The 14,200-nt window shown below is 45.6% G+C and overlaps 1 protein-coding gene across 10 annotated transcripts in view; it reads right to left on the bottom strand.

Annotated features, from left to right (window-relative positions):
• The window catches only part of LOC129838228 (membrane-associated guanylate kinase, WW and PDZ domain-containing protein 2-like), a 316,505-nt gene that overhangs the window by 11,659 nt on the left and 290,646 nt on the right, over positions 1-14,200 (bottom strand). For 5 of the 10 annotated variants that reach the window (XM_055905022.1, XM_055905023.1, XM_055905014.1 and 2 more), the window contains exons 12-19: positions 13,464-13,686; positions 8,241-8,282; positions 7,463-7,578; positions 6,905-7,097; positions 5,807-6,076; positions 5,008-5,193; positions 4,295-4,529; positions 1,475-1,727 (exon numbers count right to left, since the gene is read on the bottom strand). In XM_055905022.1, the coding sequence (XP_055760997.1) occupies positions 1,475-1,727; positions 4,295-4,529; positions 5,008-5,193; positions 5,807-6,076; positions 6,905-7,097; positions 7,463-7,578; positions 8,241-8,282; positions 13,464-13,686 (1,518 nt within the window). The remainder of the gene's footprint in view (positions 1-1,474; positions 1,728-4,294; positions 4,530-5,007; positions 5,194-5,806; positions 6,077-6,904; positions 7,098-7,462; positions 7,579-8,240; positions 8,283-13,463; positions 13,687-14,200) is intronic. The other 5 variants (XM_055905024.1, XM_055905015.1, XM_055905017.1 and 2 more) reach the window with 4 other exon arrangements.

Raw genomic sequence — 14,200 nt, 5'->3', positions numbered from 1 at the left:
AGCAAGAACCAGGGAGGAGGGGAAGGAGAAGGACACATTCAGACAACAGGCAGTAAGAACTAGGGAGGAGGGGAAGGAGTAGGACACATTCAGACAACAGGCAGCAAGAACCAGGGAGGAGGGGAAGGAGCAGGACACATTCAGAAAACAGGCAGTAAGAACCAGGGAGGAGGGGAAGGAGCCGGACACATTCAGACAACAGGCAGTAAGAACCAGGGAGGAGGGGGAGGAGCAGGACACATTCAGACAACAGGCAGTAAGAACCAGGGAGGAGGGGAAGGAGTAGGACACATTCAGACAACAGGCAGTAAGAACCAGGGAGGAGGGGATGGAACATGACACATTCAGACAACAGGCAGTAAGAACCAGGGAGGAGGGGAAAGAGTAGGACACATTCAGACAACAGGCAGTAAGAACCAGGGAGGAGGGGAAGGAGCAGGACACATTCAGAAAACAGGCAGTAAGAACCAGGGAGGAGGGGGAGGAGCAGGACACATTCAGACAACAGGCAGTAAGAACCAGGGAGGAGGGGAAGTAACAGGACACATTCAGACAACAGGCAGTAAGAACCAGGGAGGAGGGGAAGTAACAGGATACATTCAGAAAACAGGCAGTAAGAACCAGGGAGGAGGGGAAGGAGCAGGACACATTCAGACAACAGGCAGTAAGAACCAGGGAGGAGGGGGAGGAGCAGGACACATTCAGACAACAGGCAGTAAGAACCAGGGAGGAGGGGAAGTAACAGGACACATTCAGACAACAGGCAGTAAGAACCAGGGAGGAGGGGAAGTAACAGGATACATTCAGAAAACAGGCAGTAAGAACCAGGGAGGAGGGGAAGGAGCAGGACACATTCAGACAACAGGCAGTAAGAACCAGGGAGGAGCGGAAGGAGCAGGACACATTCAGACAACAGACAGTAAGAACCAGGGAGGAGGGGATCACCATCACAAAAGCTAATGGCCATGTGTATTACTATAACCTGGTTAAACCAGACTGAATGCTGAGCTCACTATTGTTTAACTCAGTGCAGCATTCAGTCTGGTTTAACCAGGCTAGAATTACCACATCTTCCTCGTTAACCTCTCTACCTGAACTACTGTTTCTTGCTTGTCAATGCCCATGTATTTCAGTTGAATGTATTTCTTTTATTTTAGTTTCACCTTTATTTAACTCGGCAAGTCAGTTAAGAACAAATTCTTATTTACAATGACGGCCTACACCGGCCAAACTCGGACGACGCTGGGCCAATTGTGCGCCGCCCTATGAGATTCCCAATCACAGCCGGTTGTGATAGTCTGGATTCGAAACAGGTTGTCTGTAGTGACGCTTCCAGCACTGAGATGCAGTGTTTTAGACCACTGTGCCACCTGGGAGCCCCATTTTTGACAGCTTTACATGCTTAAAGTAAAAGTAAAATGTAAGTTTTCAGACATCACAGGTCAATATTGTATTGATGAGTAAAGTATCTGACCTGGTAGACCTGTGGCATCTGTGGCTGGATCTGTCTGTAGTCGTGGGGCACAGGCATAGGGAAGTGCCTGGGGTCAGTGGACAGCTGTCTGTAGTCCATCAGAGGAGGGTGTCTGTAGTCCAGGGTGGGCGGCTGGCGGTAGTCTGCTACAGGAGGGTGTCTGTAGTCCAACGGGGGCTGTCTGTAGTCTGTGAATGGAGGCTGCCGGACGTCCGGTTTCACGTCCTGCCTCGCTTTCACCTCTGACCTGTAACTAACCAACCAATCAAGTTATAGGAAAATTGTCCCACTGGGCATAAACTGGTTGAATCAACGTTGTTACAACGTAATTTGTCAATGTATTGTGACAAGGAATCTACAAGGAAAATACATTGGATTTGAAAAACGTATTCAATGTAAACTGCTGTTTTGAGGGTGAAATTTCAACCACATAGATGTTGTTGTCATGGTAACCACATTTCAACGTAGACAAACCTATGTTGAATTTGTACCTTTAAAACAGCGTCAGCTCTTCAAAACAATAGGCTGGGCAGCACCTCCTACTGGAGAATTGATATATCTACAGCTACCCTTTAGTCTCCCATCCAGGGTTGTAACCAAGCCAACCCTGCTTAGATATGATATTTATCAGTGACTATTACCATGATGCTATCTTGACAATGATTGTTTTGAGATCTCACTTAGCAACAGCAAATCTATTTAGTTTTTATCAAAGTCATTCCAAAGGGAAAGTTTCACAGAGAAAATGACATGTGACCATACTTTATCACTCATATAACGTCAATTAGACTATTTAGGCCTATATAGCATTTGCAAAGTCATCGACAGCTATTGTTTCAATTCAACCCAGAATTCAATTAAAAATAGACAATACAATAGGCCTTGGGTTTCAAGCTTTGGTTGATTTCAAATGTAATGATATTTAGTTATATTGAATGGTGTTTAGTTGTCAACACAACCAAATATAAACATTTTAAAGGAGATGCATCTTCTGCTTGGATAGTTCTGTCTGTAACACTGACTTAGTCTGGCTTTAATTACAGTTCGTCTCCAAATTAATATTTGATATGTTGGCTTCACGTCTCCATCGCAACGAAATATGTAAATAAACACAACAATCAAAGTTAAAGAATAGGACTAAATTAAATCCAACTTTATTTAAAGTGCATTTAAAGTTTGATTTGAATGAGTCCTATTCTTTAACTTTTATTGTTATGTTGAAAATCAAACACAATTCAATGTTTGGAAAACAATAAACAATGAATAGCATATTGACAGGTTTAACAAATGATATGTTGGATTCATGTCTCCAACTCAACCAAAAATACAAGTTAAAGAATGGGATTAAGCCAGTGGCTCAGATGGAACAATGCAATCAGTAGATACATCTCATTTAAATGTTGATATTTGGTTGCTTTGTCAACCAAACACAATTTAATATAGCCTAAATTAAGGCTATCGTACAAACTAATGTAACATTCAACTTTAAAATGAGTAACACATCCATGGCCACATTGAGGTTGAGAAACTAGAAAATCCTTATTATAAAACATGTTCTACATAGCATGAATAGGTTGTCGCAGGTCTCTGGAGATCTTCACTATTGCTGTAATAATCTGTGCAGAATCTTGTGCAGCATCATGTATTTTTAATGTAATCTCAACTGCAATCCAGGTCATTTGGTTCTGCTATTAGATGAAACACAGTGATAACACATTCATCTGTTGTGTATATATATAAACAAAATATCTAGCATTTTTTTTCCATTTGAAATTCGCTGTGCTTTTAAATGGTTGAAAGTGCAGTGAGACATTTCAGTGAAAACTAAACCAAAAATCTGACATTGTTTTTCCATTGGAATTTGGTTGTGCTTTTTTCAATGGTTGAATTCACAGTTGAACTAACTTTTGGATGTCTTTTTGAGTGGGTGAATATATAGTATGTTGTAGTCTCATTGATCAAGTTCTCAACTAAACATGACCTAATTAATGTAATTCATGTTGAAATGATGTAGTGTGTCCAGTGGGTTATCACTACAAGCATTTCATATGAATGTAATGGTAATGCTCTCTGAATCAATTCATGTCAAATTCTACGTTATTTAGAAATACCTTGTTCGTTACAATCAAACTACCTTTGAGACAAGACTCTAATTTTGAGCCGCCTAAAAAGACACTCAATCTTTTAAAGAGTTGGCAATAAATAAGAGTACTCAGAGATTTTGGGAATTCTCCAGAGCAGGAGGGAAAGGACAATGACAGGGTACATTTTGGGCCCCCTGTAAGAGCTTGATGAAATATTCAGCATAGGTCTATAAAGAAGCTATTTAGGTTAATAATTCAGGAGTCCATAAGAGTTAAGTGATGTTATACAACAAACTGGAGACAGGGAGAGAATACCTCGCTCTCACCTGTAACTCCCTTAGGAACAGTGCTTTTACCCCAGAGATTTAAAAAAAAGCTACTACTGTGCTGTATAAGATATCTGGGACTTCCACAGCATTGGGACCAGCAGACAGTACAATACCGAGGAAGCCCTAAAGATTACATTGAACCATACACATACATGATCAAACATCTTAAACCATTTAAATACATAGGAAATGATAGAGCACTCAAATGCCGCACGTCTTAAATCAAATCAAATGTTATTGGTCACACACATATTTAGCAGATGTTATTGTGGGTTTAGCAAAATGTTTGCGTAAATTATGGCCCTATCCTGGTGGACCAATATTTAGAACTGGGCTGGGTGCTATGGATTGGTGTGTGTGTTTTTAAGCAGTGTGCGTCTGTGTGTGTGACCATCCGGTTGCCCTACCTGCTGTCGTGGGTGTAGATCTGGGGTGTGGGGGCTGGGGTCTGTGTGATGGGGCTCTGATGGGTCAGGGAGCTGGCCTTGGTGACTGCAGGGCTAGGCTGAGTGACTGCAGGGCTGGGCTGGGTGACAGCAGGGCTGGGCTGGCCCACGGTGGGACTGGGCTGGGTCTGAGGACTGTGCTGCTGGGTCACTGCTGGGCTCTGTTTCTGTGAACTAGTGGCTGATGGGCTCAGCTCTGAAACACAGACAGACAGAAGTGTCAGACACAGTGACCGATTGACACACACCACAGTATAGACTGTGCTAGACAGAGCCACATTAACATAATACACGGTGCATCTACTTCAAAGAACTGTCAGTACAATGCTCTGTGTGTAATCTACAGTAGATGCTCGTCATACCAGAAACACCCATGAAGCATTAGAAGATGGTGACAGAAACAGACTCACTAGACAGTTCTCCCAAACAGACATATCACTTTCTGATCCACGCAAATAGTGCCTGAGCCAGAGATAGAACAACCTCCGTTAAAAAAGGATGTAAAACGGTCTGTACAGTAAGACAACGTGCTGCATTTAAGATGACACACAGTTTTAACAACAGTCCCTGAAAGTCCCCCCACATCTACAGTATAGAGTTATCTGCTGACCCCTTGGTCCCCCCATTATCTCCAGTCTAGTGACCGTTGTCCCCCCCCCCCCCGTCTCACTCACCTTCCTGTGGTATGATCTGGAGGGTGACGCTGAGGCCGGCGTCCTTGATGAGCTTAACGATGTCGGCGTGGGGCATGTTGATGATGGACTGGCTGTTCACCGCCAGGATGCGGTCACCCACCTTCAGTTTGCCACAGCGGTCCGCCGGGCTGCCGTCGATGATACGCCCAATCTTATGGGGCACGCCTGGGATGGGAGGAGAGGAGAGGAGGAGGACAATACACACAGAGTGAGAGACACACAGATATGGTTAGTTGAGGATGGGTCTGAGTTCAGGCTAATCTTACTGGTTGGATGCTTTCTTTCCATCTCTCCCTCTCTTCTTTCTATCTATGTTGCTCGCTCTTTTCCCATTTCTCTCGCCCCCTCTCAGCTTATGTAAGACAGCTGGCTGTATGCACGGCGAGTGTGGGCAGGGCACTAAAAGGCAACGCGGTGTACTGTAGCCTAGCTACCTCAGATCTGAGGGATTGATACAGTCAGGAAACCATTAGGAATTGAGATGGGATAGATAGTTAGAGGATGAGTACATGGTTCAAAATAGAGGTGTTACATTTTTTATGTAGTTGTGACCTCTTCCTCTCAGCAATTTTTGTGAAAATGGATTTGGTTATCTCTGCTTGGAACGACCGTATCTGCTGGACTGAAATGCACGAAAACTCAAGAGCATAATAATATGCGAAGCCTTCCCTTTTAAGGTGAAATTGCCATAAGGCAGTACATTTGTAATGTAAACAACTCATGGACACGCAATAACACACACACTCACTCACGTACACACACACAGAGCAGCACTCACTGATGGCACTGGCGGTCTCGGGCCGGTTGAGCGAGCTGATGATGACGAATCCAAACCCCTCACTCTCCTTGCGGTGGATAATGACATCACTCGGTGGCTGCTGCACGCTGGAGGTCGGCTCTCCGTCTGTGGTGCTACCTGTACCCATGGCGTCAGTGGGTGGGGCTGCGTTGTTGCAAGGACACGTGACATTCGTGAAGTCGCTTCGTGGGGAGCTGTGCTGGGTGGACACAGAGCCGGGGCTGCGGCCGTTCTCTGGACACGGCTCTCCTGTGGGGGGGGGGGGGGGGGGGGGGGAGAGTTAACCTGCTCTGCTCTGCTCTCCTCCACACCACACTGCAGCCCAGCAAAGAAGCACAGCACTCATCAATGGACGAAGACTGGCCCTGTCTGGACTGGCTATCAGATCAGAGAAAGGTCATGGTTTCTCTCACACCTCATCGGCTGTATTGTTACATCCAAAGATCTTTTAAATCCAAAAGAAAACCTACATTTGAAGATATCTGTAGATACAATCGCTAAGAACTAAGATTCCCTCAAAACCAAGATGTCATGTTAGAACTCATTACATCTCCTTCAGTGATCAAGGTTGAACTGAAGACAGTGAGACCTCTGGGAGAGACAGAGTCTTGACACCTCCAAAAGTGTTACTTTGAATCAAATGTTCGAGGGATGAATGGCAAGACCACGGACGACACGGATGAGTCAGACAGCTTTTCATGACTGAAGACGGAAGGAGAAGAGGGAGACAGAGGAGGGGAGACGGGATCTCACCAGGGTGGCTGTGCTCTCCTCCCCAGGTACTAAAGGCAGCCGGAGCGTAAGCTGACATAAGGGAATGGGGAGATCTGAAGGGGAAGGTGTGTGTAGAGGGCTGCTACACTCATCACACAGCATGTCTTGCAGCTCTACAATTCATGGTACAATACAACAGCCGGACTCCACATAAGGCCAGAGAAAGGAAGAGTATGAGGCCTTCTTGGAGTAGGATGAATTTGTCCCTAGAGGATGATCTAAGGCCAGAGTTTCGTTTTCCTCCCTAATGATTAGGAGTGTTCAGGAAACTGATCCTAGATCTGTCCTCTCCCATCCTCTCACCTGGGCCCTGTAGCCTCCTCCTGATGGTGAGGTTGACCTGTCCATTGCGGGCGGCGCCGTGCATCAAGTCGATGACGTAGCGGTGGGGCTTCCCCGCCACCGGGATCCCATCCACAAAGATGAGCTCATCGCCTGGCCGCAGGCGCCCGTCTCTGTCCGCAGGGCTCTTCTCTATGATGGCCCCAATCAGAATCTGTTTATGGGAACCAGACCAATCAGAACGGATGGAGAGGTAGGGGTTAAAAAGTCGGTTGACCAATCATAGGGCTGGATTCAGAAAAAGACTACATTGAAGCGATAAGTAGCCATGGTCAAGTGGACAAGAAACATGCAGTGAGTAACTGTATGTGAAATGACATGTATAAGTGGTTGTTATGTTAGTGGTGCTTATGAATAGATACGTGGCTCCATGTTTGCGCTGAGTGTTACTCTACAGACAATTAACCAGTAACCATCCACAGCAGCATCACCAGTCTCAGTCAGGGTTCAGGGTTAGATATGTATGCAGTGGGTTAGAGAGGAGAAAAGGACAGGGTTCCACGCCCATCTCATACGAGCCTTCTCACGGGTGTCCGGACTCACAGGCTGTCCTGCCTCATCTCCCCCAAGGATGCGGAAGCCGAAGCCAGACTTCTGCCTCCTCAGGTGGACCTCCACCTCCTGGTACTCTGCCCCTGGGGTCAAGGAACAGACAACACCTGTGACACGTGTTGACCTTGGAGTGCCCTCAGCCTAATGACTAATTTATGTGGAGCCAGAGGATTGTTGATCACATATTGTGGAAGTTAACACATGAAATTAAAGGCACTGTTATTTCTGTGTTTTACATAATATTGTACAACAGCTGATGGAACTAACACTGTTAAAGTGTGATTTTTTAAAATCAGTGTTATTTCCTGGTAGCTTGTTGAAAAGAATCGACACAGGACCCTAATCAGCAGGTTTGCATGGGCGGGAGTTTCGGCTTTCCATGGGGACATCAATGTGGTATATTGGTTAATAGACCAATAACAAAGAGTTCCAAACTTCTCTGCCAATAACAGCAAGTTTTCAGTTTTCCACTCCCCACTCAAACCAGACAGTTCTTGCTAAAGTCTTGCTTGAGAATGTTTTTTAGGCTAAAAAGCTAATTTTGCCAATTTTAATGGAACTCTATTACAGCAAGGCACTTATTTGTTACCCAGAAATGATTTGATATTGATATAAAACGGCTGCATTGGGCCTTTAATGCATTGCAAATTAAATTAAAGGTTTCATTAAAAAATACATTTTTATTTTTTATTTTTTTAGAATAATCCCTATTCCTCCCTGTGGACAGTCTTCTTCAGGGCCATACCTGAGTGGTCCACAGAGAAGATGGTCCGCGGCAGGCCTGGCTCTGTGTGGGGGAGGGAGATTGAGGGAGCACCCATAAACAATAATACAACACACACACTGTCTTACAACTGTCTCACTCAGAGCAGACTATTAAAAAGACTGAGACTAGAGCAAGACAGAAAAAAACTTGCCTCAGCACATTGTCTGCACAGAGTTCCTACATCATCCATTACACTGTGGAAAAGATGTGCCTAGGGCTTGTAATACAGTTATCTTTTTATTTACAGTATGTGTTAGGGGAGCAGAAACTCATCTGCAATCAGGCCTTTACTGGAAAGCAGAACGATTTGTGGCATAGTGATATTCATTACCCTGAAAACCCTTTCCTATGAAATGAAGTAGAGCGGGTCAAAGTGACTGTGATGAGAAATGGGCTCTATTTGCAGCAGGTTTAATCACGGAGACCAGTGTCCGCTGGGATACCAGAGGAATTAATTGAGGAAACAAAGATGGCGGATAAGGAGACTGACTGACAAGTCTTACCACGGAACCCATAAACAGTGTTTTAAGTTTATATTAAATAAGATTGCTGGAAAAAATACTCATACATGTGGGCAGAAGATAAGGACAGAATGACCTTGCTGGCTAGAGGAGGATTTTGGTGTATTACAGACTGTGTTGCAGTTTACATAAAATACACAATTCATAAATCTCCATCTATCTCCAGCTCTCTCACATGCAATGGGGTCTCCTGGTTTCCTACTAGAATAAAGGCATCTAATTACAGATGTAGGATTTTAATTTGATCACTATTTTGTTGCTGAGAATTTTCCTACACAGCAGGAAATATAAACTTGTAGTGTATTTGTAACAGTATAACTTTAAACCGTCCCCTCGCCCCGACACGGGCGCGAACCAGGGACCCTCTGCACACATCAACAACTGACACCCACGAAGCGTCGTTACCCATCGCTCCACAAAAGCCACGGCCCTTGCAGAGCAAGGGGCAACATTACTTCTAGGTTTCAGAGCAAGTGACGTAACTGATTGAAACGCTAGTAGCGCGTACCCGCTAACTAGCTAGCCATTTCACATCCGTTACACTCACCCTCCTTTCAACCTCCTCCTTTTCCGGAGCAACCAGTGATCCGGGTCACGGCACCAATGTAACAGTATAACTTTAAACCGTCCCCTCGCCCCGACACGGGCGCGAACCAGGGACCCTCTGCACACATCAACAACTGACAACACGAAGCGTCGTTACCCATCGCTCCACAAAAGCCGCGGCCCTTGCAGGGCAAGGGGCAACATTACTTCTAGGTTTCAGAGTAAGTGACGTAACTGATTGAAACGCTAGTAGCGCGTACCCGCTAACTAGCTATCCATTTCACATCCGTTACATATTCAAGCTTAAAAAGGCTTCTAAAGTTCTTAATATATATTGTTTTATCAACCCCTACATTATTTTCCATGAATTATAACCCATTTCCTGTTGCTGCATGATTATTTTCCAGCTGTAGAAAACCTTATCAACATTCAGTGGAAGCTACACTGACTTGTCTATGGTTGAGGGGTATGGGTGCATTTTCTTCTCTAACAGCCTGTATTGGTCTCCAGGCTATATTGAGAACAGTCCTAGTTAGATAAGGTTACTGAAAAATACCAATGTTCATGACCTAGAAGTCCCACACCACTGAGTGGAAACAAGTAAAGTGTTCCTAAAAGTTGCCCTGTGCCTCAACCCTGTTAACCTGACTGACCAACAGTCTGCAAGTGTAGCCTAGCAGCGAACAGCACTTTGGGGGCTTGTTACACGGAGGGGACAGATACTTAACACTAAACTGAACACACGAGAGAGCGAGAGAGAGAAAGGAAAGCTACAGAGAAAGATTGACTGAGAAGCTGGAAGGCTTTGACGTGGAGTTCTTCCGACAGCCCTGTCCTCTTTAATAAAGGTTGTGTTGCGTAAGCGCGCACACAGCTCGCCTCTCTCCTCACAGTGTGCATCTCCTGTAGCCTACGACTGACTCAGGCCCACAGAGATTCTACCATAGAGAGGAGCAGAGCATTATCATGTCTACCGGCTAGAGCCTCGCATGTCAATCATGAAGCCTCTATGGTACATCAAGCTGCACGGACTTAACAGAAACTAGCACTGTCACTAGCACTGGTCAAAAGGATGAGTGCCCTTTATGTTCAGAATCATACAGTTGATATGACTACTGATGTCAAAAACCAATGGTATACTGTTGTACAACTCCTTCTACAGAGCATATCTTGGCAACCCAGTTAAAAGCTTGGTCGTACACTCAATGAACTGAAAGGAAATCCCTATGCTTGTACCCCTGACAGGATCTTTAATGGCTCAAATATAATTGTTGGCTCCTAAAGTATACAGCGGTCTAAGAAGACAGGTTGTTGGCTGAGATGTTCCTGAAAAAAAATAGCTAATTTGACTATACACTCTGGCAGATCGACTGCCAGAGTGTATAGAGTGTACAGATCGACTGGAGGCAGAGATCCGCGAGATATTCAGAGATTCCCCGAACGAAGGAGTCTAGGCCAAGTACAAATGTATCAACATCAAGTCATCTGTCAGCACTAAGATAAAAGTATAAACTCTTAAACCGTTGTCCTACTCCACATTTACAGAAATACATCTACAGACAAATCAACATAATACATCTCATTCTGCAGAACTCAGATAACCCAGGCTATGTCCCTATAGGAACAGAACCCAGACTATGTCCCTATAGGAACAGAACCCAGTCTATGTCCCTATAGGAACAGAACCCAGGCTATGTCTCTATAGGAACAGAACCCAGACTATGTCCCTATAGGAACAGAACCCAGACTATGTCCCTATAGGAACAGAACCCAGACAACCCAGACTATGTCCCTATAGGAACACAACCCAGACTATGTCCCTATAGGAACAGAACCTAGACTATGTCCCTATAGGAACAGAACCCAGACTATGTCCCTATAGGAACAGAACCCAGGCTATGTCCCTATAGGAACAGAACCCAGACTATGTCCCTATAGGAACAGAACCCAGACTATGTCCCTATAGGAACAGAACCCAGACAACCCAGACTATGTCCCTATAGGAACAGAACCCAGACTATGTCCCTATAGGAACAGAACCCAGACTATGTCCCTATAGGAACAGAACCCAGACAACCCAGACTATGTCCCTGTAGGAACAGAACCCAGACTATGTCCCTATAGGAACAGAACCCAGACTATGTCCCTATAGGAACAGAACCCAGACTATGTCCCTATAGGAACAGAACCCAGACAACCCAGACTATGTCCCTATAGGAACAGAACCCAGACTATGTCCCTATAGGAACAGAACCCAGACAACCCAGACTATGTCCCTGTAGGAACAGAACCCAGACAACCCAGACTATGTCCCTATAGGAACAGAACCCAGACTATGTCCCTATAGGAACAGAACCCAGACAACCCAGACTATGTCCCTATAGGAACAGAACCCAGACTATGTCCCTATAGGAACAGAACCCTGACTATGTCCCTATAGGAACAGAACCCAGACTATGTCCCTATAGGAACACAACCCAGACTATGTCCCTATAGGAACATAACCTAGACTATGTCCCTATAGGAACAGAACCCAGACAACCCAGACTATGTCCCTATAGGAACAGAACCCAGACTATGTCCCTATAGGAACAGAACCCAGACAACCCAGACTATGTCCCTATAGGAACACAACCCAGACTATGTCCCTATAGGAACATAACCTAGACTATGTCCCTATAGGAACAGAACCCAGACAACCCAGACTATGTCCCTATAGGAACAGAACCCAGACTATGTCCCTATAGGAACAGAACCCAGACTATGTCCCTATAGGAACAGAACCCAGACTATGTCCCTATAGGAACAGAACCCAGACTATGTCCCTATAGGAACAGAACCCAGACTATGTCCCTATAGGAACAGAACCCAGACAACCCAGACTATGTCCCTGTAGGAACAGAACCCAGACTATGTCCCTATAGGAACAGAACCCAGACTATGTCCCTATAGGAACAGAACCCAGACTATGTCCCTATAGGAACAGAACCCAGACTATGTCCCTATAGGAACAGAACCCAGACTATGTCCCTATAGGAACAGAACCCAGACAACCCAGACTATGTCCCTATAGGAACAGAACCCAGACTATGTCCCTATAGGAACAGAACCCAGACTATGTCCCTATAGGAACAGAACCCAGACAACCCAGACTATGTCCCTATAGGAACAGAACCCAGACTATGTCCCTATAGGAACAGAACCCAGACAACCCAGACTATGTCCCTATAGGAACAGAACCCAGACTATGTCCCTATAGGAACAGAACCCAGACAACCCAGACTATGTCCCTATAGGAACAGAACCCAGACTATGTCCCTATTGGAACAGAACCCAGACTATGTCCCTATAGGAACAGAACCCAGACTATGTCTCTATAGGAACAGAACCCAGACTATGTCCCTATAGGAACAGAACCCAGACAACCCAGACTATGTCCCTATAGGAACAGAACCCAGACTATGTCCCTATAGGAACAGAACCCAGACTATGTCCCTATAGGAACAGAACCCAGACAACCCAGACTATGTCCCTATAGGAACAGAACCCAGACTATGTCCCTATAGGAACAGAACCCAGACTATGTCCCTATAGGAACAGAACCCAGACAACCCAGACTATGTCCATATAGGAACAGAACCCAGACTATGTCCCTATAGGAACAGAACCCAGACTATGTCCCTATAGGAACAGAACCCAGACTATGTCCCTATAGGAACAGAACCCAGACTATGTCCCTATAGGAACAGAACCCAGACAACCCAGACTATGTCCATATAGGAACAGAACCCAGACTATGTCCCTATAGGAACAGAACCCAGACTATGTCCCTATAGGAACAGAACCCAGACTATGTCCCTATAGGAACAGAACCCAGACTATGTCCCTATAGGAACAGAACAGGTGGAGCTGAGGCCATTGCTATATTGCACTATGGAGCCCTGACTACTGTTCACGAGGGCTACAATGATTCATTCAGGAGATGAGGTGTGTGTGTGTGTATGAGTGTGTTTGTGTGCATCTTCATAGGTCCACCTGTTCAGAAGAACATTAACCCCTGGAACCCCAGACAGATATGATGGGGCTGCTGTTGTTGATGATTCTGTTGTTGTACTAGTGTGGTTCCAGTACTTACGCCTACTATTCTCATAGATAGCCCTGGACTTCTCATAGAGGTCATAGGGGTCGGGCCTGCTCAGATCAAAGCCCTCGGGGAGGGCAGAGTCTGGGACTGAGGCCCTGTGGAGGTGGCGGGTCAGGAAGGGGGCGTTGTGGGGGACAACGGGGGCAGACAGACTGGTCTGGGGGCTGCCCTGACCCCCTCCCTGGCCTTGGGCCGCGTCCCACTGCTCCAACACCTGTAAACACATCAGACATCAGGGCATTGGTTCAGTCTCCACCACCCCTACCCTGGTTCTCACCCGGTCCTTACTCACTGACATCCCTAAGGGATGCAAGGGGGCGCTGTCCTGGTACTCTAACAACTTCCTCTTAGACGAACCAAATGAGGTGAGAGCAGGTAGCAAAGCTATTCATAGTATACAGGTGGGGACAGAGGCCTTCATGGACGTCATCGACTTCATTGACCTCTGTCATTCACTACAGCAGTCTAATATTAGTGGGAGTAGTAATGCAACAAAGCAACATGAGCACCAGCCGGCGGCGACTAATTAAAGCAACAACAAAGATGAAGAGAGGAGAGGGGAAGAAACGTTTTAAAGGAAATAGAAGATGCCAAGGCTTATTAAAGCAGGTCCGGAAAAGCAGTGTGTAAATTATGCAGAGGGAGAGAGAGCACAGGCACACCAGTTCAGGGCTGCTGGGAGGAAGAGGGAGGCAGGCGGAGAGCATATTAAACATGTCAGTGTGCCA

The sequence above is a fragment of the Salvelinus fontinalis genome, chromosome 39 (genome assembly GCF_029448725.1).
Source record: "Salvelinus fontinalis isolate EN_2023a chromosome 39, ASM2944872v1, whole genome shotgun sequence".
NCBI lineage: Eukaryota > Metazoa > Chordata > Actinopteri > Salmoniformes > Salmonidae > Salvelinus > Salvelinus fontinalis.
The sequence above is the reverse complement of the archived record's forward strand: the minus strand, read 5'-3'. Positions and strand labels throughout refer to the sequence as shown.